This window comes from Mobula birostris, chromosome 15, assembly GCF_030028105.1.
Source record: "Mobula birostris isolate sMobBir1 chromosome 15, sMobBir1.hap1, whole genome shotgun sequence".
Taxonomy (NCBI): Eukaryota; Metazoa; Chordata; class Chondrichthyes; order Myliobatiformes; family Myliobatidae; genus Mobula; species Mobula birostris.
In genome coordinates this window covers 66276594-66300732 of record NC_092384.1, presented here as the reverse complement: position 1 = coordinate 66300732, position 24139 = coordinate 66276594, and the positions used below count along the sequence as shown (strand labels likewise).

Genomic DNA, 24139 nt, shown 5'->3' with positions numbered 1-24139 from the left:
ACCCTTCCTGAAGTCCACAATCAGTTCTTTCGTCTTACTGACATTGAGTGCCAGGTTGTTGCTGCGGCACCACTCCACTAGTTGGCATATCTCACTCCTGTACGCCCTCTCGTCACCACCTGAGATTCTACCAACAATGGTTGTATTGTCATCAAATTTATAGATGGTATTTGAGCTATGCCTAGCCACACAGTCATGTGCATAGAGAGAGTAGAGCAGTGGGCTAAGCACACACCCCTGAGGTGCGCCAGTGTTGATCGTCAGTGAGGAGGATATGTTATCACCAATCTGCACAGGTTGTGATCTTCTGGTTAGGAAGTCGAGGATGCATTTGCAGAGGGAGCTACAGAGGCCCAGGTTCTGTAACTTCTCAATCAGGATTGTGTGAATGATGGTATTAAATGCTGAGCTATAGTCAATGAACAGCACCCTGACGTAGGTGTTTGTGTTGTCCAGGTGGTCTAAAGCTGGTATTAAATGTTGAAGTCAGGACAGAGACTAAGAGTTGGAGCTGTAAGGAAGCAGTTCTACGTCCTGTACTGCTGTGCTGAGTGTTTAGGAGAACCTTTTCTATCTCTAGGAAGTTAAATTCTATACCTACAGACACTTAAGTCGTGCCAGAATTTTGCACGGCCCCGGAATGATTTGGCTTGACACAGTTAGCCAAGCATCACGCACAAAATGCTGGAAGAACTCAGCAAGTCAGCCTGCATCTAAAGGGAATTAACAGTCGGCTTTTCAGACCAAGGCTCTCCATCAGGACTGAAAAGGGAGGGGGGGGGAAGCCAGAACAAGAAAGTGGGAGGAGGGGAAGGTGTACAAGTTGGCAGGTGATAAGTGAAGCTAGGTGAGGAGGAAGGTGGGTGGGTGGGGATGGGGGAATAAAGTAGGAAGCAGGACAAGCCCCACACCTGCCCTTTGACCTCCTGCCTTACCAGCATTCAGGGCCCCAAGCAGTTCTTCCAAGTGAGGCGGAACTTCACCTGTGAGTCTGTTGGGGTCATCTACCTCGTATGATGCTGCAGAGCGATCTCCTCTACAGATTGGTGGGGGGGAGGGGCGCTCTTTGTTGAGCGTAGTTGCTCCATTGCCACAAAAGTCGGGATTTCCCGGTGGCCACCTACTTAAATTCGACTTCCCGTTCCCATTCCGTCATGTCGGTCCATGGCTTCCTCTACTGCCGTGATAAGACCGCACTCAGATTGGAGTTCCTATTCCATCTGGGTAGCCTCCAGCATCTCCTGCGCTTAATATTAGCTGAGCACACTCCATTTTCCTTTTGAACATGTGTACCTGTTTTCAGTCCAAGGGGAAGGAAAGCAGTCTGTAAATCTGCCACAAACCTGTGCGGTATCCTGCTTGTCCTGGAGTGACTCACAGCTCCATCTGACTTCACAGTTCTCACTAAAATAAACGCAGTTACTCCAAAATACAAGTGCCTTTCCTCTGCCAGTGACCTTACCACAACAAAACTGCTGGGTTGTAAAATCTGAACTTTTCAAAAGGCACATGTCAAGGAACATTTTGTTTATTGTTTTTAGCGTAGACGATAGGAAGCAAGTATTTGGAACAAAATATGCTCTCCTTCGTCTCAGCTGCCCTTCCAAGGATAATACTTCTATCATTTCTTCTGGGAACTAGCTTGCTAGTGAAAACACATACTGTGTTTGCCTTAACCATTTGTGGGGACTCTGGCAAGCCTTGGGGACTGCTCAAGACTCGGCTGTTATTTTAATTTTCAATTCCCTTGAACAGAAAGTCCTACAAAGAGCAGTGGATATCACAGGTAAAGCCCTCCCCACCATTCAGCATATCTGCATTGACACATCCTTCATCGGGGGCCCCCACCATCCAGACCATGCTGCCATCAAGAAGAAGGGACGGGAGCCTCAGGACCCACAGCAGAATGTTCAGGAACAGTGATAACCCCCTCAGCTATCATGCTCTTGAACCAGAGGGGATAACTTCACTTGCCCCATCACAGAACTGTTCCTGAACTCATGGACTCATATTAAAGGACTTCATCTCATGTTTTTGTTACTTATTGCTTATTTATCTTTTCTTTTGTATTTGCACAGTTTGATGTCTTTTGCACATTGATCGTCTGTCCATCTTGCTCAGTGCAGTCTTTCATTGGTTCTGCTGTGTTTCTTGGTTTTTCTGTGTATGCCCACAAGAAAACCAATCTCAGGGTCGTTTACGGTGACATGTATGTACCTTGATAATAAGTTTACTTTGAACTTTGCATCTGTCACTCTAATTTTAGCGAATATACTTCCTGTGTGTTGGGTCATGGGGATAAAGTGCTCATAGGTGGGAGGGAGTGGGGCACTGTTGAGTTTACAGAATTGAGAATTGCCTAGAGATTCGTCCCTGGCCAGTATTTATTCATTTGTTCGATTTAGTTATCGCATGTTGTTCGAAATATACAGTGAAATGCTTTGTTGGCTTTAACAAACAACACAACTTGAGGATGTGCTGGGGACGGCCTGCAATCATCGCCACACATTCCGGTGTAAACGTAACATGGTCACAATGTTCAGCAGAACAGCACCAACAAGAGAACAACGGCGAAACACGCCCCTCTCCTTCCTCCCACCCGCCAACCCACAGACCCTGACAGTCCTCTAACCGCAGGGCAGCCCGACTCCAGGTCTCAAGCCACAGTTGACTCACCGTCTCACAGGCGTTGGGCCTCCGACTTTCCCAGTGGACTCGCTGAGCCGGGGCTTTGGCCACCAGGCCTTGGCTGCTGAACTTCCGATTGTCCTCCGTGCTTCAGTCTTCAGTATCAACCTCAGGCCCAAACTCCAGGCTCCCTGATGACAGGAACCCAAACAGCAACTCAAAGTAAGCTATAGACCAACCAGCAAAATGAGACCAGATCAAACCTCACTGGAAGAATTTTTAATAAAATAGGTTGGCCCGAAATTGCCACAAGGGATGATCAGCAATATTTTCTTTACCCACTGTAAGTAAATAAATTTGTTCTCAATGCTTGCCAATTCCGTAACATCTGTGTGCAGTCTGAACAAGAACTTCTTATTTTACAAAGTTCTGGAAGGACTCAGCAAGTCTGACAGCATCAACGGAGGGCAATAAGCAGTCGAGACCTTTCATCAGCCTCTAGTGCCTATCTTATCTTTCCTTATCTTACGAGGCTGTAATTTCCATTTTACTGGTCAAATTACATGGAAAGGTCAAGTATTAGTTTGCGGCATTTTATGTTGCCATTAGTAATTTGTGAACAGTGTCTTTTGAAGTCATTGTGTGACTGTGATCTGAGTCACCAGAGAGACACTGAAGCTGGTCTTTAGTCATCGTGGCAGGCAGTTATTTTCCTGATGACCCTCTTGATAGAGTCTCCCAAACTCAAAGTACATCATACTTTTATACCCTTCAGATCAAAAGTAACAGCAGGTGATTTAATGCAATTTCAGTGGCAGTGTTTACCTCAGTAATCTGAGACTGATAGTTATTCATCTACAATAGGAGACACCTTTGCTGGGGTAAGGTAATTCACACTGAAGATCCAAAAGCTTCTGAAGACCAAGAACCCCTACACCCAAAATGAATGTTGAGAAGGCTGACTCTGTGCTTACACAAATATCCGAACTATTGATAGATCAGTTGTACCTGTGACTGTTTGATGCTGAATTACAACATCAGTCTCGTCTGCTGGCTTCATTGAACTCACTCACAAAGGTGAAATATAACTGGTTTGGGCAGGACAATTAACACAACCCCATCGTTTCATGTTTGGCTGATGCAGACAAGAATATCTCCTGGTCTCTTCACTTTGCAAACAATTTCACTTCATACTCTACGTCAGTGATAATAATCCTGATTCTGATTCACCTTTACTGCAGAGTTAATGTTGAAGTATAGCAGGATTTGCAACCTGCAGGACTAAGCTTATCTCCTTACCATTATGCAAGCAACCATAAGACATAGGAGCAGAATTAGGCTATTCAGCCCATCTAGTCTGCTGTCATTTGATCATGTCTGATTTATTAGCCCTCTCAACGCATTTCTCCTGCCTTCTCCTTGTAACCTTTGATGTCCTTACTAATCAAGAATCTATCTGCCTGTACTTAAAATATACCCAATAACTTAGCCTCCATAGCCATCTATGGTAATGAATTCCCCAGATTCTCCCTCTGGCTGAAGAAATTCTTCCTCATCTTTGATGTAAAGGGGCGTCCTCGTATTCTTGGGCTGGTCCTGGATTTCTCAGCTGTAGATAACATCTTCTCCACATCTTCTTTATCTTGGCCTTTCAATGTTCAGTAAGTTTCAATATGATCTCTCTTCATTCTTCTAAACTTCAGTGAGTTCAGGCCTAGAGCCCTCCTCATGCGCGAACCCTTTCATTCACAGGATCATTCTCATAAGCCTCTTCTGGACCCTGTCCAATGCGAGCACATCCTTTCTTAGATAAGGGACCCAAAACTGTACACAATACTCCAATTCCGGTTGGACCAATGCCTTAAGAAAGCTTCAGCTTTGCATCCTTGCTTTAACATTCCAGTCCTCTCAGAATGAATGCTAACATTACATTTGCCTTCCTCACCACCGACTCAACCTGCAAGTTGGCCTTCAGGGAATCCTGCACGAGGACTCCCCAAGTTCCTTTGTATGTCCGATTTCTGAATTTGCTCCCCATTTAGAAAACAGTCTGCACTTGGTGCTTGTACTTAACCCACAAAGAGCATGAGTCACATCAAGCTGCGCAGAGTTGTGATAAAGCCATCCCCTCCCCCCCCCCCCACCCCCAGGCTCAGAATGGTCACTTGCTTAAATTCAAGATAAGAACTTAGATGGGTGCTGGTCAGATCTACGGCGTCTTTTATTTTTGGTTTTGTGAACCATTTTACATTCCTGTTTATTTTTCAGTCAGAGATGAATCAGTAGAAGTTTCTTATTTTCTTATAGCGACTGTGTAACATCTCGGAATACATGTTCTAGTCTTTGCCTTCTTGCCATTCTTTAATTCTTCTCAGCTGTACTTCTGTTCAGCTCTATCATCGTAGTTACGGGGAATCAGCTGATCTTACAGGAACGGCATACCTAGCATGTATTTCCTGCCCATTATAGTTGATGAGTCATGCTTTCTGCGTAGCCCTTCAAAGGAAGGGATTGCGAAACGTCAGAATTCACTTTGAAGAAGTAAGTATCTGAGTCTGGATCTACCACAACATCTGAACCAAATCACTCGGCATGTTTAGTTACGGGCAATAGGTTTTTTTCAGTGTTAAAGGGCCATACATCAAGTCATAGAGTAATACAGAGCAGGAAGAGGGCCTTTGGCCCAGCTCACTCATACTGACCAAGGTGATCCCATTTGCCATGTTCAGAGTTCAGTGTAAATATATTGTTGGTGTACGTTTACATCAATATATCGTATAGTATCTTGACATTCATTTTATTGCAGGTATTTACATTCATTTCTAGAGGAATAGAGTATAGGAACAGGGATGTGACGTTGAGGCTCTATAAGGTGCTGGGGAGACCTCACTTGGAGTACTGTGGGCAGATTTGGTCTCCTTATTTAAGAAAGGATGTGCTGACGTTGGAGAGGGTATGGAGAAGATTCACTAGAATGATTCCGGGAATGAGAGGGTTAACATATGAGGAACATTTGCCCGCTCTTGGACTGTATTCCTTGGAGTTTAGAAGAATAAGGGGAGACCTCATAGAACATTTCGAATGTTGGCTTTTGAGGCAAATGACGCAGTTCACTCTATATTTCAATGTACTGTACATGTGATAAATAAATGAATCTGAATCATTAACTCATTCCTGATGGGTGGAGTGCAGCACCCACTATGTTGACTTCAGTGGGACGAGGAAGTGCCAAAGTCTGCTGATGCTGTTCAGAGCACCTAGCACTTCCAAAGAGATGAATTCCTGGAAGATGCTCTTCACAGGGTTCACTCTGGGGATCATTTGAGCTGGAACTACCTGGTCGCAGATTTCAAGGATCATCTTTATTCACCAGGTACATTTACATGTATTAGGAAATTGCTGTAGAGTGTGATACTACAGACAACAAACAAAGGACATTCAGCGATTATACAGATTAAAGAATTATATGAAATAAAGTTAGAAGTACAGGTAGGGAATAAAATGTGTAGAAATACGTATGTGCAGCATGTTTTGACTGCTGCACTTATTATAGAAAGTGGTTGGAAGTGTTTATAGTGAACTGCAGTGACTGGAGTAATAGATAGAAGGGGGTGAGGTGATAATTAGAATTGTCGATCAGATTAACTGCCTGGGGGAAGAAATGCTTAAGATGGCATTAAATTTTTTTCTTTAATAGCTTTCTAGAAGGAAGCTTTTGGAAGAGGCAGTTTGCAGGGCGGGTAGCGTGTGCAATGATTTTCCCAGCCCACTTCTTTGTACTGGACGCAAACAAGTTCTGCGGTGATGACAAACTGTAGCCAATGGCCTTTGCTGCTGACTTGACAGTTCACTGTAGTTTTCATATGTTGTGAGAAGATGCTGCACCGAACCAGATACTACTGGCTGTAGTGAGGATGCTCTCTGTGACAACCATGTAGCATTGCACCAGTGTGTACCAGTCTGTTTGCAAAGTTTAAACCACGTACACTTGCGAGAATCCGACAACATGAACTGGCACCACGTTGTTAAATGATGTCTTTTAAATGATCTAAATGATGTCTCATCATTGTCTTTGGGTAGACCTCCTCCAGATCGTGCTCCAGTTCTTCCAAGCTTTAGAGATTGAGAGTTCATCTTTATCGTATAAGAGGTCCATTCAACAATCTGTTACAAGAATGTGATAGTAAGTGCCCTTGAGTTTCTCGGCACCTGCTGTTGAGCCTTTAGATCTTCTGCCCATGGGAGGAGGGTGAAGAGAGACTGGAGTGAAAGGGGTCTTTGATTCTGTTCAAAGTTCAAAGCAAATTTATTATCAAAGTGCATACTGCATATGTCACCCATGCAACCCTGATTCGTTGTCTTGCGAACATAGTCAATAAGTCCACAGAATAATATCCGTTACAGCATCAGTGAAAGACCACACTAACTTGGGCATTCAGTGTGCAACAGACAACGAACTGTGCAAATACACGAAGGAAGAAATGATAATAATAAATAAATAAGCGATAAATATCAAGCACTCGAAAGTGAGTCTGTAGGTTGTGAGAACATTTCAATGATGGGGCAAGTGAAGTTGGCTGCTTTGCTGAGAGTGGGAAGTGTAGACAGTTGGAGGAAGGAAGGGTGGATTATGGGACTGCATTCGCTGCCCTGTAAATTCTTGTGATCTTGGGCACTACAGTTCCCATACCAAACTGAAATGCTTCGGAATTGGATGCTGCTTTGATGCCTCAGTTAAAAGCTACTGCCTGGTATGAAGGGCTGTAACTATAAGGAGAGATTGGACAGGTTTTATTTATTCTCACTGGAACATAGGAGGCTAAGGCGTGACCTCAGAGTTTTGGAAGTATCAACAATTCTTTGCCCTGGTCACTGCCCATATTTGCGTTTACATGAATTTAAACCAGACAGAGGTCTGCAGCAACATGACCAAATATAATGCACTCAACTAGTAATCCTGAGCTGAAGTATGAAAACTGGACCACACACAAAATGCTGGAGGAACTCAGCAGGTCAGGCAACATCTATGGAAATGAATAAGCCTTCATCAGGACTGGAAAGGATCAGGGAAAATGCCAGAATAAAAACATAAGAAATAGGAGCAGGAGTAGGCCATCTGGCCTGTCGAGCCTGCCCCGCCATGCAATAAGATCGTGGCTGATCTGACCATGGACTCATCTCCACCTACTTTCCTTTTCCCTATAGCCTTAATTCCCCTACTATGCAGAAATCTATCCAATCTTGTCTGAGGTAGACTCTACTGCTTCATAAGAAGGTGGGGGGATGGGAAGGAGAATAAGCTCGAAGATTTTAGGTGAAGCCAGGAGGGTTCACCTTCTTTTCTGGCACCTTTCCCCTTCCTTTCCAGTCCTAATGAAGGGTCTCGGTACAAAACATTGACTGTTCATTCATCTCCATGGATGCTGCCTGATGTGCTGAGTTTCTCCTGCATTTTGTGTGTGTTGTTCTAGATTTCCAACATCTGCAGAATCTCTTATGTTTATGAATCTGCACTGTGAAGCATTATTTATTTACTTTTTGAGTTACAGTGCAGAACAGACCCTCCCCCCCCCCCCATTGAGCCGTGTAACCCAGCAACCCTAGCCTGATCACAGGATAATTTACAATGACCAATTAACCTATTAACTGGTACGTCTTTGGACTGTGAGAGGAAACCAGAGCAGCCGACGAAAGCCCACACAGTCATGGGGAGAACGTACAAACTCCTTACAGACAGCGGCGGGAAAGGTGTAATGTGGCTCTCACCACTGGAAAACAGGATTCCTTACTCAATATTACTTCCAATCATCTTCTAATTGGATAAAAATCATTGAAGCATTTTTTCTTCATCCCTAATGCTAAGCAGGCAACATAGTATTACATGTCCAGTATGCTGTGCACCCATTATTGAGGCCAATGTGATGTAACTCATCGTAATGTCACGGTATTAGAATCAAGTTCATTATCACTAACTTAACTAAAGTGAAATTTGTTGTTTTGCTGCAGCAATGCAAGACATAAAATCACTATAAATAGGTAGATAATACAGGGTGGGGAGAAGAATAAATGAGGTAGTGTTCATGGGTGCAAAGACTGTTCAGAAATCTAATGGTTGAACTCCTAAAATATTGAGGGTGTGTCTTCAGGCTCCTGTACCTCCTCCCTGGTAATAGAAATGAGAACAGGTCATATCCTATTTGGTAAGAGTCCTTAATGATGGTAGTTGGTAGTCAAATGTCTGTATGACCACAAGTCAGTCAACCAGGAGCCATTCCCCAGTTTATCAAAGATAGTCTACAATGTGGAGTAGACTCGATTGGCCAAATGGCCTCACTGTGCTGCTGTACCTTATGGTCTTACGTTGTATTTGCTGTTTTTTTCCTTTCTTCCAGAGACTTTGTGAATGCCTTCATTCAGTTCAAGAAGCCCATTGTGGTGGCAGTCAATGGACCAGCTCTGGGACTGGGAGCTTCGATCCTCCCCCTCTGTGACATTGTGTGGGCCAGTGAAAAGGCCTGGTTTCAGACTCCGTACGCAACCATACGATTAACACCAGCTGGGTGCTCGTCATATACCTTTCCGCAGATAATGGGAGTCGCTCTAGTGAGTACCTCTTGTCAAATAATATGAAGATCCTTCTCTCAGTAAACACTCTTCTTTAGATTAAAGTTGCCTTTGTATACAGATGCTCAGTGAGTGTTCTGCAGAACTCATTTGTTTTACTTTATCTATTTAATATGACTACACTTAACTCTGACATTTTCATAAATCAGTCGCTGTTGAATGACAGAGCAGACTCAATTCTTGGCCTTTGGGTCTACTTCCAGAGCATTACAGACAAACTTTGCCCATGGATGTTGCTCAATAGTTCGGTGAAGAACATTTTAGATAAGATGATGGGTACAATTAAATTCCCTGACTTGATCGCATCATCATCCCTGTCATAAACCTCAAAACAGGTGGTCATTGTAGAACTGGCAGTTCCTTGGGAAGACTGGATTGAGGAGGCACTGTAAATGGCCACAGTCCTTTTCCTCCAAGTCGAAAGCATGAAAAGGACATAGATTTAAGGCAAGAAGGGAGGAAAAGATTTAAAAGGGACCCAAGAGAAGCTTGTTCACCCTCAGGGTGCTGGGTATTTAGAATGAACTCCCAGAGGAAGCTGCGGTGGTGTGCACAATTACAGGGTTTAAAAGTTATTTGAACAGGTACATGTATCGGAAAGGTTTAGAACGGGGTTCCAAGGACCACTCGGATAATGGTAAGACTCCGTGGCATAAAAAAAAAGGGTTGGGAAGCCCTGGTTTAGACAGATATGGGCCCAACACAGGCAAATGGTTCCAACTCAGATAGACATCTTGGTCATCATGGATGAGATGGGCTGAAGGGCCTGTTTCTGTGCTGTGTAACTCTATGACTAGCAACTGGAAACATTACAAGGACCGTTTGGACCAGGTTTGAAGCTGTTAAACTCTTGAAGTGTGTAAGCGGGGCTTGATTGAAACATAGAAATGTACAGCACATTACAGGCCCTTCGGCCCACATTGTTGTGCCAACCCGTGAAACTGCCTAGAATTTCCCTACCGCATAGCCCTCTATTTTGCTAAGCTCCATATACCTATCTAAGAGTCTCTTAAAAGACTCTAATGTATCCGCCTCTACCACCGTTGCTGGCAGTGCATTCCATGCACCCACCACTTTCTGTGTGAAGAACTTAACTCTGACATCCCCCTTATACCTACTTCCAAGATTGAAACATACAAGATCCTGAGGTGCCATGACAGGATCAATACGGAATAGGTGCTTCCTCTTCTGGGACAATCCAGAACTGAAAGTTCATTACTACTTAATTTGATTAATTTAATTCCCTATTTATCACAAACCCTTACTGCTCCCTTATCTCAATATCTTTTCTGCCAGAAATAAAAATTACAAAACTATGTTTTCTTCTTTCAGGCAAACGAAATGCTGTTTTGTGGTAGAAAATTAACGGCACAGGAAGCCTGCAGTAGGGGACTGGTGTCTCAAGTCTTCTGGCCGACCACATTCAGCCAAGAAGTTATGTTGCGGGTGAAAGAGATGGCGTCCTGCAGTGCAGTGGCAAGTTTATCCATCACTTACAAATAACATTGCGGCTTAACTTTATGTTTCAGCGGTCCTGATGTTCATGAGAGGAGTGAATCAGATTATGTTTTAAATGGTAGTGAGTTAATAATTTGTAACGGTTTCTCCTGAGAATCCTGCTTTCATGCCCTTCCATTTTATTAACTCAAAATCAGGTTTTATATCACTGACATATGTCATGAAATGTGTTGTTTTGTGGCAGCAGTACAGTGCAATGCATAAAAGGTTACTATAAGTTACAATAAGAGCTATTTTTTTAAAAAGTAATTGAGCAAATAGAGCAAGATAATGAGATAGTGTTCAAGCGTTCATGGACAATTCAGAAATCTGATGTTGAGCTGTTCCTGAAGTGTTGAGTATGTATCTTCAGGTTTCTCTACCCGCTCCCTGATGGTAGGAATGAGAAGAGGGCATGTCATGGATAGGGAGGGTCCTTAGTGATGATGGGTGCTGCTATCTTGAGGCATTGTCTTTGAAGGCGTCCTTGATCATCGATGATAGGGAGGCTGGTGCCCATTATGGAGCTGACTGGTTTTACAACCCCATGCAGCTTTTTAGGATTCTTTGTATTGGCATCTTCATACCAGACAGTGATGCAACGAGTAGAATACTCTCCACTTTGTATTTGTAGAAACTTGTTGGAGTCTTTGGTGACGTACCAAGTCTCCTCAAGACTCGAATGAAATATAGCCACTGGCACGCCTTCTTCATAATTGCATTAATATGGGTATGTTGAGGAGAGATCTTCAGAGATGTTGAAAGATGTTCAGAGACCAAGTGTGGCCTTGATATGATTAGATAAGATTTGTTAAGGAGAACAAAATTGGTTGTTGACCCATCAGCTACAGGTAAGGAATAGGTAGGTAACTTACTGACCCTTTAACATTGCTCTGGAAGGTAACGACTATCGTTAACAAAAACAGAAAATGCTGGAAGCCCTCGAACAGGTCAGGCTGCATCTGTGGAAAGTGAAACCGTCAACATTTCAGGTCAACAACAGTTTATGTTTCCACAGATGATACCTGAGCTGGGTTTTCCGTGTATTTTCTGTTTTGTTTCTGATGTCTATAATCTGCAGGGAATTTTTTTTATTTTTAATGACGTGCTCTTGATGTGGCAAAGCAGATTTGAAGCTGAAGTTCTGAGCAATGACAAGAAGTGATATCCTGGCCTAGTTCCGTGTTTGCTGCTTTCAGGACGTCTAAGTCATTGACAGACGATTAACAAAGCATCCAGAAGTAGAATTCCTGAAGGACGTAACAGAAACAGAATCGGGTTTATTGTCACTGGCATGAAATTTTTGTTCTTTGGCAGCAGTACGGTGCAAAGACATAAAATTAATATAAGCTACAAAATAAATAGTGCAAGACAAGCAATAATGAGGTAATATTTATAGATCCGTTCAGAAATCAACCACAGTTGGGAAGAAGCTGTCTCTGAATCCTTGAGTTTAACATTCATAGTAAATTTATTATCATAAGACATAGAAGAAGAATTAGGCTGTTCAGCCCATCGGGTCTGCTCCGCCATTCCACCTGACTATCCCAGATCCCACTCAACCCTATACACCTGCCTTCTCACCATATCCTTTGCTGCCTTGACTGATCAGGAAACGATCTACTTCCACCTTAAATATATGCACAGACTTGGCCTCCACTGCAGTCTGTGGCAGAGTATTCCACAGATTTACTGCTCTCTGGTCTAAAGGGTCGCCCCTAAATATTGACGCTGTGCCCTCTAGTTCTGCATACTCCCACTATAGGAAATATCTTCTCACATCTACCCTAACTTGTCCTTTCAACATTCAGTAGATTTCAATGAGACCACCCCCCCGCCCCCCGCATTTTTCTAAGTTCCAGTGAGTACAGGCCTAAGGATGCCAAACGCTCTTCATATGTTAACCCCTTCATTCTTGGAAACATCCTCGTGAACCTTCTCTGGACCCTCTCCAGTGACAACATCTCCATTCTGAGATATGGGGCCCAAAACTGTTGACAATACTCCAAGAGCGGCCTGTTTAGTGTCTTATACAGGTTTAGCATTATCTCCTTACTTTTATGTTCTATTCCCCTTGAAATAAATGCCAACATTGCATATGCCTTCTTTACCACAGACTCAACCAGTAAATTAACCTTCTGGGAGTCTTGTACGAGGACTTCCAAGTTCCTCTGCACCTCTGATGTTTGAACCTTCTCCCCATTTAGATAATAGTCCACACCATTGTTCCTTTTACCAGAATGCATTATCGTACATTTCCCAACGCTGTATTCCATCTGCCACTTTTTTGCCCATTCTTCCAGTTTGTCTAAGTCCTGCTGCAATCGCATTCCTTCCTCAGCACTACCTACCCCTCCACCTATCTTCATATCAATTGCAAACTTTGCCACAAAGGCATCAATTCTGTTCTAAGTCATTGACAAACAAAGTGAAAAACTGTGACTCTGAAGAATACCACGTCACTGGCATCCAACCAGAAAAGGCCCCTTTTATTCCCACTCACTGCCTCCTGCCTGTCAGCCATTCCGCTATCTATGTAGATATCTTTCCTGTAACGCCATAGAATTTTATCTTGTTAAGCAGCCTCATGTGTGGCACTTTATCAAACGCCTTCTGAAAATGCAAGTAAATGACATCCACTGCCTCTCCTTTGTCCACCCTGCCTGTTACTTCCTCAAAGAACTCTAACAGATTTGTCAGGCAAGATTTCCCGTTACAGGAACCATGCTGACTTTGACTTATTTTATCATTAGTCTCCGAATACCTCAAAACCTAATCCTTCATAGTAGACTCCAAAACTTTCCAATCACTGAGATTAGGCTAACTGGCCTACAATTTCCTTTCTTTTGCCTTCCTCCCTTCTTAAGGAGTGGAGTGACATTTGCAATCGTCCAGTTCTCCAGGACCATGCCAGAATCAAGTGATTCTTGAAAGATCATGACCAATACATCCATTATCTCCTCAACGATCTTTCTCGGGACTCTAGGATGTAGTCCATCTGGCCCAACTGACTTCCACCTAAAGAGTTTTGGGTTTGTCTAGCACTTTTTCCTTCTTATGTAAGTAAGTTTCCTTATCGTAGTATGTATATGTGTTTTCCCATACACTTGAGATTCGTTTTCTTGCGGCCATTTGCAAGAATTAAAAAGAAATTATGACAGAACTATGTATAAATGCACAAAGAATGGCAACCAGCCAGTGTGCGAAAGAAGACTGCAAATAAAATAGATAGTACTGAGACCTGAGACAATGAGTTGTAGAGAGCCCTTGAAGGTGAGTCGGTAGGTTGTGGAACCAAATCCGAGCAGTTCAGAGTCGTGCGAGTCTTCAGGCTCAGGAACCACCTCCCTGATATTCTGCTCCACGGATTAAGAAACATTCCTCTTCCTGTTCATGAGAAGTGGGTATGTCCCAGATGGCGAGAGTCCTTAATGATGGATGCCAACTTCTTGGGGCACTGTCTCTTGAGGGCATTGCCAACCAGATCACTCAGAATGGCCAAGCAACACACTGTGGGTAGGGTGGCATGATAGTGTAGTGGTTAGCACAACGTGTTACAGTACAGGCGAGCTGGGTTCGATTCTCATCATTGCCTGTAAAGGAGTTTTTTATGTTCTCCCCGTGGCCACATGGATTTCCTCAGGGTGCTCCAGTTTCCTCCCTCAGTCCGGTTAGCAGGTTAGTTGGCCTTTGTAAATTGTCACATGTTTAGGCTCGGATTAACTTGGGGGATATTGCTGGCCGACATGGCTCAAAAGGCCGGAAGGGCCTCTCCATGCTGTATCTCAATAAATAAATAAACTCCACAAGTCAGGCAGCAACCGTGGAGAACAATGGACAGCCGATGTTCTGAATTGAGACCCTTCACTGGGACAGGACACCAAAAAGAGCCACATTGCAAACTGCGCATACAAAAATGCTGGAGGAACTCAGCAGGCCAGGCAGTATCTATGGAAAAAAGTACAGTCAATGTTTCGGGCCCAGACCCTTCGGCAGGACCCGAGAGATAAAAAGCTGAGGAGTAGATTTAATAGATGGAGGAAGGGGACAGAAAAACAGAAGGTAATAAGTGAAACTTGAAAGGGAAGGGATGAAGTAAAGAGCTGGGAAGTTGATTGGTGAAAGAGGTACAGGGCTGTAGAAGGGGGAGTCTGATAGAAGAGGACAGAAAGCCATGGAAGAAAGAAAATGGGGGAGGTGGAGCACCAGAGGGAGGCGATAGGTGGACAAGGAGATAGGGAATGGTGAAGTGGGGGGTGGGAATGGGACATTACCAGAAGTTCAAGAAATCGATCTTCATGCCATCAGGTTGGAGGCTACCCAGATGGAATATAAGGTGTTGTTCCTCTAATCATGACAATGGAGGAGACTATGGATTGGCAATGGGAAGTGGAATTAAAATGGGTGGCCACAGGGAGATACAGCTTTTTATGGCAGACGGAGCATAGGTACTCAGCGAAGCAGTCTCCCCATCTATGTTGTGTCTCGCCGATATACAGGAGGCCACACCGACCACAATATATATGCCCCCAACAGACCCTAACAGGCGAGGTGTTGCCTCAACTGGAAGGAATATTTAGGGCTCTGAACTGTAGTGAGGGAGGAGGTGTAGCACTTGTCCCACCTGCAAGGATAAGTGCCAGGAAGGAGATCAATGGGGAAGGACGAATGGACTAAGGAACGATCCCTGTGGAAGGCAGAAAGTGGGCGGGAGGGAAAGATATGCTTGGTGGTGGGATCCCGTTGGAGATGCCTTAAGCTGCGGAGCATTGTATGTTGGATGCGGAGGCTGATGGGGTAGTAGGTGAGGACAGGAGGAACCCTATCCCTGGTAGGGTGGCGGGAGGACGGCGTGAGAACAGAGGTGCGTGAAGTGAAAGAGATGCAGTTGAGGGCAGCATTGATGTTGGAGGAAGGGAAGCCCCCTTCTTTAAAGAAGAACATTTCATTCCAGAATGAAGGAGAAGCCTCATCCTGGATGAGAATTCTAGGCTTCAGTCAGAATAGTGAGGCAGCTTTCTCTGTGTGAATCAATCAAACTGAGATCCCATCTGTTCCCTAAGGTGGGTATAAGTGACTCATGGTGCTATTTTGAAGAGCAAGGGAATTAACTTGCCCAATATTTATCCTTTGATTAACTTTTCTTAGAACAGATTATCTGCTGTTTATTACACTGCTGCTTGAGGGAGCTTTTTGCAGGCATTTGCGACGTCAGAAATACCCCACTGGTTGTAAACCACTTTAATGCCCCAAGACAAATGTTCGCTGGGATCAATGAGCAGATGTCAAATAGGACGTGCAAAAAGTGGCTTTTAAGATGTAATGGACGTTAACAATTTTCAGGGCAGGGGAAGGTGATTGGGAATTCTGAGATCTAACCACTGCATCGATCTGGGGTGATTTTGGTGGTTTGAACTGCAGGAACAATGAGGATAGACCCCAGCTTCCGCACTGATGCTTGGGTCCAGAGCAGTGGAGATGAAAGATCTGTCTAATAATAAATGAACTGATTTGAAGAATCTGATTGAAGAAACTCTAGTTGGATTGATACTCTGAATAGAAATAGACTGTTTCTCCCTCCACAGATACTGATTGACCTGAGGAGTATCTTCAGTATTTACAGTTTTTGTTAAAGAATGCCATTATCTTGCAAAGCAATGTTAAGATATAGACAGTGTCCTCCCTAATCCTTACCTGCAATGTAGTTGGTGAGTTAACAAACAACTTTGTTTCTTGACTAATCTTATCAAATCATATCAAGATCATGCTTTAAGCATTGATTAAAAGGCTTTCCTTTGAAAAGTAAGATGGCATGAAAACAAAATTCTCCAGTTACAAGACTGGAGACATTAAGAATTCACAGAACGAGGAGGATTCTGGAGGACAGTTGGTTTCTCTTCTCAGTAAGTCTGCACAAGCACCTGCTGAATTGGCATAGAAACACAAAATACTGTGAACACATGTTGGATTCTGATGTTTTTGTGATCCGATGTTTCTTTGGAAGTCAAGAATCAGGCATAAAGTTTGTTGTTTACTGCCGATTTATGAAGTGTTATAAGAACAACAAAAATACAAAAGTAAAAAGCTGCCGTGGGCGGCTCAGACTAGAGACAAACAAAATTCCACTGATAACAATTAACCTGTAAGATAGTTAGATTCATCTGTCATGACTCCTTCTGTAGAAACTTAAAATGCTTCCAGAAGGATACAGAAGCAACCGTACTATAATTCCCAGAAAATTCCTGAATAATTAGGTGTAGAAGATGATGAGTCACAGATCGGGTGGACTATTTTTCCCTGTGCAGAAATGGCTAATACAAGGGGGTATAATTATAGGTTGGTTGGAGGAAAGTTATAGAGGGAGGGGTTATCAGAGCTAAGCTCTTCACACAGAGAGTGTTGGGCGTGTGGAACTCTTTGCTAAGAGTGCTGCAAGAGGCAGTTACATTAGGGCCATTTAAGAAACTTTTAGACAGGCACGTCAAAGATAGAAAAATAGGGGGCTTTGCAGGAGGGAAGGGTTAGATTGATATTAGGGTAGGTTAAAATGCTGGCACAACATCATGAGCCAAAGGGCCTGCACCATGCTGTGATGTTCGATATTTTAATTATATATACCACACTCTGCAAAAGTCTTAGACACATATATATAGCTAGGGTGACTTGCAAAGTACTGTATAATTTTATGTATTGCACTGTACTGCTGCCACAAAATAAACAAATTTCATGACATATGTGAGTGATAATAAATCTGATATGGGGTCTGTTTGGGACTGAGAGTGGGAAGGGAACAGGGAGAGGGGAGGAAGTGGGAAGCACCAGAGCAGCATTCAGTTATGATCAATAAACCAATTATTTGGAATCAAATTACCTTACCTGGTGTCTCCCGGGTGCCAGAGTCTACAATGTTTTTGAAGGAATCCACAATATCCTGGAAAGGGAGGGTGAGCAGCCAGAAGTCATACATATTGGTACCGACAACATAGGAAGAAAAAGGGAGGAGGTCCTGAAAAAAGAATACAGGGAGTTAGGAAGGAAGCTGATAAACATGATCTCAAGGGTAGTAATCTCAGGGTTGTTGCCTGTGCCACGTGACAGTGAGGGTAGGAATAGAATGAGGTGGCAGATAAATGTGTGTCTGAAGAATTGGAGCAGGGGGCAGGTTTTCAGATTTCTGGATAATTGGGACTTCCTATGGGGCAGTTGGGACCGGTAAAAGGGTTGGATTGCACTTGAAACTGAAGGGAACAAATATTCTTGCAGGCACGTTTACTGGGGCTATTGGGAGTGGTTTAAACTAATATGGCAGGGGGATAGGAACCATGATAGAGCTGAGAATGAGCCAGCAGGTTTACAAGTAGATGATGAATGTAACATGAATGTAAGGAAGGACAAGCCAGCAAACTGGGTACAAATGTAGGCAGAGCAACGAGTTAAATTGTACCACTGAGCCAAAATTCAAAAGGGTGAAGAATGCAGGATTGGAGGTGCTGTACTTAAATGTGCGTAGCATTCAAAATAAGGTGGACAAACTCGTGGCACGATTAGAGATTTGGTCAGTATGACGTTGTGGGCATCACTGAGCCGTGACTGAAAGAAGGCCATAGCTGGGAGCTGAACATCAAAGGGTGTATACTTTGTATCGAACGGACAGACAGGAAGGCATAGGTAGTGGTGTGGCTCTGTTGGTAAGAGATGGAATTATATCTTTAGAAAGAGGTGACATAGAGCCAGAGAATGTTTGTGGGTGGAGTTAAGAAACTGCAAGGGTTAAAAAAAACATTATGGAAATCATATATAGGCCTCCAAATAGTAGACAAGATGTGGGGTTGAGATAACAAAGGGAGCTGGAAAGGACAATGTCACAATTGTAATGGGAGTCTTCAATATGCAAGGGGTTTGGGAAAATCAGGTTCGTGTCAGATTGCAAGAGAGGGAATTTGTTCAATGCCTCTGAGATGGCTTTTTGGAGCAGCTTGTGCTTAAGCCTACTTGGGGAAAGGTTATCTTAGATTGGGTGTTGTGTAATAACCCAGATCTTTTTAGGGAGCTTAATGTAAAGGAGCCCTTAGGAGGCAGTGATCATAATATGATTGAATTCATACTGCAATTTGAGAGAGAGATATATCAGCATCACAATGGAATAAAGAGAATAAATGAGGCATGAGAGGGGAGCTTGCTCAGGTGGTTTGGAGGAGGATACTGAGGAGGATAATGGCAGAGCAGAGGTGTCTGAAGTTTCTGGGAATAGTTCACAAGGCACAGGATAGATATGTCCCACAGAAGAAGTTCACAAATGGCAGGGCTAGGCAACCGCGGCTGACAAGGGAAATTAAGGACTACATAAAAGCCAAGGGAAGGGCACATAAGGTAGCAAAAGTGAGTGCGAAGTTGGATGATTAGGAAGCTTTTAAAATCTAACAAAAGGCAACTAAAGAAGCTATAAGAAAGGAAAAGATGAAATATGAGGGCAAACTAGCCAATAATATAAAGCAGGATACTGAAAGTCTTTTTTTCAGTTATATAAAAAGTAAAAGGGAGGTGAGCATTAACATTGAACCACTGGAAATTGATGCTGGTGAGATGGTATTGGGAGACAAAGAAATGGCAGATGAACTTAATTGGTACTTTGCATCAGCATTCACTGTGGAAGATGCTAACTGTGTACCAGAGGTCCATGAGTGTCAGGGAGCAGGAGTGAATGCCATTGCTATTACAAAGGAAAAAGTGCTAGGCCATCTCAAATGTCTTACGGTGGATAAGTCACCTGGACCAGATGGACTACATCCCAGAGGCCTGAGAGAGGTTGCTGAAGAGACAATGGATGCATTGATCATGATCTTTCAAGAATCACTTGATTCTGGCATGGTCCTGGAGGACTGGACTATTGCAAATATCACTCCACAAAAGAAAAGAAATTATAGGCCAGTAAGCCTATAATAGCCTCAGTGGTTGGGAAAGTGTTGGAGTCTATTACTAAAGATGAGGTTTCAGAGTACTTGGAGACTAATGATAAAATAAGTCAAAGACAACATGGTTTCTGTAAAGGGAAATCTTGCCTGACAAATCTGTTAGAGTTCTTTGAGGAAGTAACAAGCATGGTGGACAAAGGTGAAGCAGTGATTTCATTTACTTGGATTTTCAGAAGGCTTTTGATAAGGTGCCACACATGAGGCTGTTTAACAAGATAATATCTTATGGCAATACAGGAAAGATGCTGGCATGGATAGCGGAATGGCTGACAGGCAAGAGGCAGTGAGTGGGAATAAAAGGAGCCTTTTCTGGTTGGCTGCCAGTGACTAGTGGTGTTCCTCAGGGGTCAGTATAGGGACCACTACTTTTCACATTGTTTGTCAATGACTTAGATAATGGAATTGATGGCTTTGGTGCAAAGTTTGCTGATGATATGAAGATAGGTGGAGGGGTAGGTAGTGCTGAGGAAGCAATGCGATTGCAGCAGGATTTAGACAAATTGGAGGAATGGGCAAAAAAATGGCAGATGGAATACAGTGTTGGGAAATGTATGATAATGCATTTTGATAAAAGGAACAACAGTGCGGGCTATTATCTAAATGGGGAGGTGGTTCAAACATCAAAGGTGCAGAGGGACTTAGGAGTCCTTGTGCAAGACTCCCAGAAGGTTAATTTGCAGGTTGAGTCTGTGGTAAACAAGATAAATGCAATGTTGGCATTTATTTTAAGGGGAATAGAATATAAAAGCAAGGAGATAATGCTGAGCCTTTGTAAGACACTAGTCAGGCTGCACTTGGCTTATTGTCAACAGTTTTGGGTCCCATATCTCAGAAAGGATGTGTTGTCATTGGGAGGTTCACAAAGATGATTCCAGGAGTGAAGGGGTTAACATGTGAGAGGCATTTGGCAGCTTTGGGCCTGTACTCACTGGAATTTAGGAGAATCTGAGGAGGGGGGTAGAATCTCATTGAAACCTACTGAATGTTGAAAGGACTAGACAGAGTGGATGTGGAGAGTATGTTTCCTATGGTGGAGATATCCAGAACTAGGGGACACAACCTCAGAATTGAGGGGCAACCTTTCAGAACAGAGGTAAGGAGGAATTTTTTTTAGCCAGTGAGTAGTGAATCTGTGAAATGCTCTGCCACAGACTGCGGTGGAGGCTAACCATAATAAACCTACGCCCAAATACATCAGAGTTTTAAAACTGAACATTTAACTTTATTTCCCTTTCCGCCAATCCCACGTCTTGTACTTTCTGTCTCTATGCCAATTCAATCTGCGCTGTGCTTCTAGAATTGTATATCCCGTTCCTGGCATCTTTAATTTTTCTTTTGATTTTCATTTGTCAGGATGTGCTTCTAACTGACTTTGAGGTAGAGGGCGGCAGGAAAATCAAAATCCTTGAGGAGTAACGGGAAGCTGGTGCACAGTCCAAGAATTTGCAAAGGTTAGATAGAGATATGAAAGGTCAGGTACAGGCAGAAGTGTGAAAAAACAGTAAATAATTCACTAAGACTGTAGGAGTTAGTTGCAAACCACTGAAGAATGGGGATTCGACTGGAAGGCAGCCAATACAATATTGTTAGCATCAGCAGTGAGTTTAAAGTCACAGAGAAGCTGAATTGTCTGGTGAACCAGAGTAAATATAGGCAGTAATAATTTGTTTCCGAATTAAAGGTGAGATATCCTTCGCAAAATAGGTTAATGGGCCTTCACGTTTTCCTCATACTTCCCTTAGGTAACTTAATATTGTTTCTTTTCTCTGGAGTTCTGCTGATAGATTGACGTGCACTGTGGCAACCAATTGTCAATGAGCACTTGATAAAACAGGATTACAGTTAACTCGGGTTCAACATACTTACAATATTCTAATTATCGTAACAAGGATAATGTAATGAGCAGTGGATCAGTTGTCACAAAGTGAGAGAAAAGCAATGATACCTGAGAAAGTAAAAAAAAAATTAAACGGACTCAGTTCCCATATCTGACCTCAAGAAGCACATCAGTGAATCTCTGGCCTTCCAGGAGATGGATGATTGAATAAATCCCTAAAAATTTCTACAAAAACAGAAAATGCTGGAAATACTCCACAAGTCAGACGGCGTCTGTGGGAATAGAATCTCTCAGAAGGTGAATCATTGAGTATATCCCTATAAATTAAATGGAATAACAGAAAATGCTGGAAATACTCAGCAAGTCTGGGGACAAGGAGATGGCAGATGAACTAAATGAGTATTTTGCATCAGTCTTCCAGATATTGAGGGATGTGAGGGAAGAGAAGTAAGTGCAGTCACTATTATAAGGGAGAAGATGCTCAAAAAGTTAAAAGATCAAAGGGTACGCAAGTCACCTGGGCCTGATGAACTGCACCCTATAGTTCTGAAAGAGGTAGTGGTAGAGATTGTGGAGGCATTAGTAATGATCTTTCAAAAATCACTATACTCTGGCGTGGTGCCAGTGGACTGGAAAATTGCAAATGTCACTCCACTCTTTAAGAAAGGAGGAAGGCAACAGAAAGGAAATTATAGACCAGTTAGCCTGACCTCAGTGGTCGGGAGTATGTTGGAGTCAACTGTTAAGGATGAGGTTATAGAGTACTTGGTGACACAGGACAAGACAAGAGAAAGTCAGCATGGTTTCCTTCAGGGAAAAAATCTTGTCTGACGAACCAGTTGGAATTCTTTGAGGAGATTACAAGTAGGATAGATAAAGGTGATGCAGTGGATGCTGTATATTTGGATTTTCAGAAGGCCTTTGTCAAGGTGCCACACATGAGGCTGCTTACCAAATTAAGAACTCATGGTATTACAGGAAAGTTACTGGCATAGTTAGAGCATTGGCTGATTGATAAGAGGGCAGCAAGTGGGAATAAAAGGATCCTTTTCTGTTTGGCTGCCAGTGACCAGTGGTGTTGCGCAGGGATCAATGTTGCCTGTCTTTATGCTGCATATCAATGGTTTAGATGATGGAATAGATGGCTTCGTTGCCAAGTTTGATAGGAGTATTGGTGGAGGGGCAGGTAGTGTTGAGGAAACAGGCAGGCTGCAGAAGGACTTCGACAGATTAGGAGAATGAGCAAGAGAGTGGCAAATGAAATACAATGTTGGAAAATACATGCTCATGCACTTTGGTAGTAGAAATAAATGTGCAGACTATTTTCTAAGTGGGGAGAAAATCCAAAAGCCTTGAGATGCCAAGTGTACTTGGGAGACCTTGTGCAGAATATCCTAAAGGTTAACTTGCAGGGTGAGTCGGTGGTGAAGAAGGCAAATACAGTGTTAGCATTCATTTCAAGAGGTCTAGAATACAAGAGCAGGGATGTGATGCTGAGGCTTTATAAGGCACTGGTGAAGCCTCACCTTGAGTATTGTGAACCATTTTGGGCTCCTCATCTAAGAAAAGATGTGCTGGCATTGGAGAGGGTTCAGAGGAGGTTCACAAGGAGGATTCCAGGAATGAAAGGGTTATCATACGAGGAATGTTCAATGGCTCTGGATCTGTATTCTCTGGAATTTAGAAGGATGAGGGGGATCTCATTGAAACCTTTCGAAAGTTGAATGGCCTAGATAGAGTAGATATGGAAAGAATGTTACCCATGGTGGGTGAATCTAGGACAAGAGGCCACAGCCTTAGGATAGAGGGGCATTTATTTAAAACAGAGATGTGGAGACGTTTCTTCAGCCAGATGGTGGTGAATTTGTGGAATTTTATTACCACAAGCTACTTTGGATTTGTTTTTAAGCAGAAATTAATAGGTTCTTGATTAGCCATGGCATCAAAAGTTACAGGGAGAAGGCCAGCGAGTGGGGTTGAGGAAGGGAAAAAAGGATCAACCATGATTGAATGGCTGAGTAAACTCGATGTGCCAAATGGTCTAATTTTGATCTTATGTCTTATGGTCTTAAGTCAGACAGCGTCTGTGGGAAGAGAAACACCGCTAACATTTTGGGTCAGAGAAGATGTGATGAAGTGTTTCTTAACTAAAATGTTTACTGTGTTTCTCTTCCGACAGCAGCAGCCTGACCTGCTCAGTATTCCCAGTATTTTCTGTCTTGTTCTAGATTTCCAGCATTTGCAGTTGTTTTGATTTTCCCTGTCAAATTCAGTGACCAGTCTGTAAGTGACTAGTATTAACTTTATGCAATTCTATGTAGCTATCCTGCACACACTACATTTTCAGGGAAGAAAAAAGTTTCCCTGCCTTTATTGGGAGAAATTGCCGAAGGGCCTGTATTGTGCTGTAGCCTTTCTATCCATCCATTTTGCTCTTTAAGGTGAATCAGTTTTCTGCTTAAGTTGAAATAATTTGCTTTAACATTGAACATAGAACCGAAAAGTACAGCACAGGGTCAGGCCACTTAGCCCACAGTGTTGTGCCGGACCAGCTAAAAAGCAAATCAAAAACACCCAAACC

The 24139-nt window shown here is 43.1% G+C and overlaps 1 protein-coding gene across 1 annotated transcript in view; it reads left to right on the top strand.

Annotated features, from left to right (window-relative positions):
- LOC140210720 (chromodomain Y-like protein 2) overlaps positions 1-24139 on the top strand; it is a 204752-nt gene that overhangs the window by 169381 nt on the left and 11232 nt on the right. The window contains exons 5-6 of the mRNA XM_072279945.1: positions 9021-9231; positions 10585-10728. Of these exons, the coding sequence (XP_072136046.1) occupies positions 9021-9231; positions 10585-10728 (355 nt within the window). The remainder of the gene's footprint in view (positions 1-9020; positions 9232-10584; positions 10729-24139) is intronic.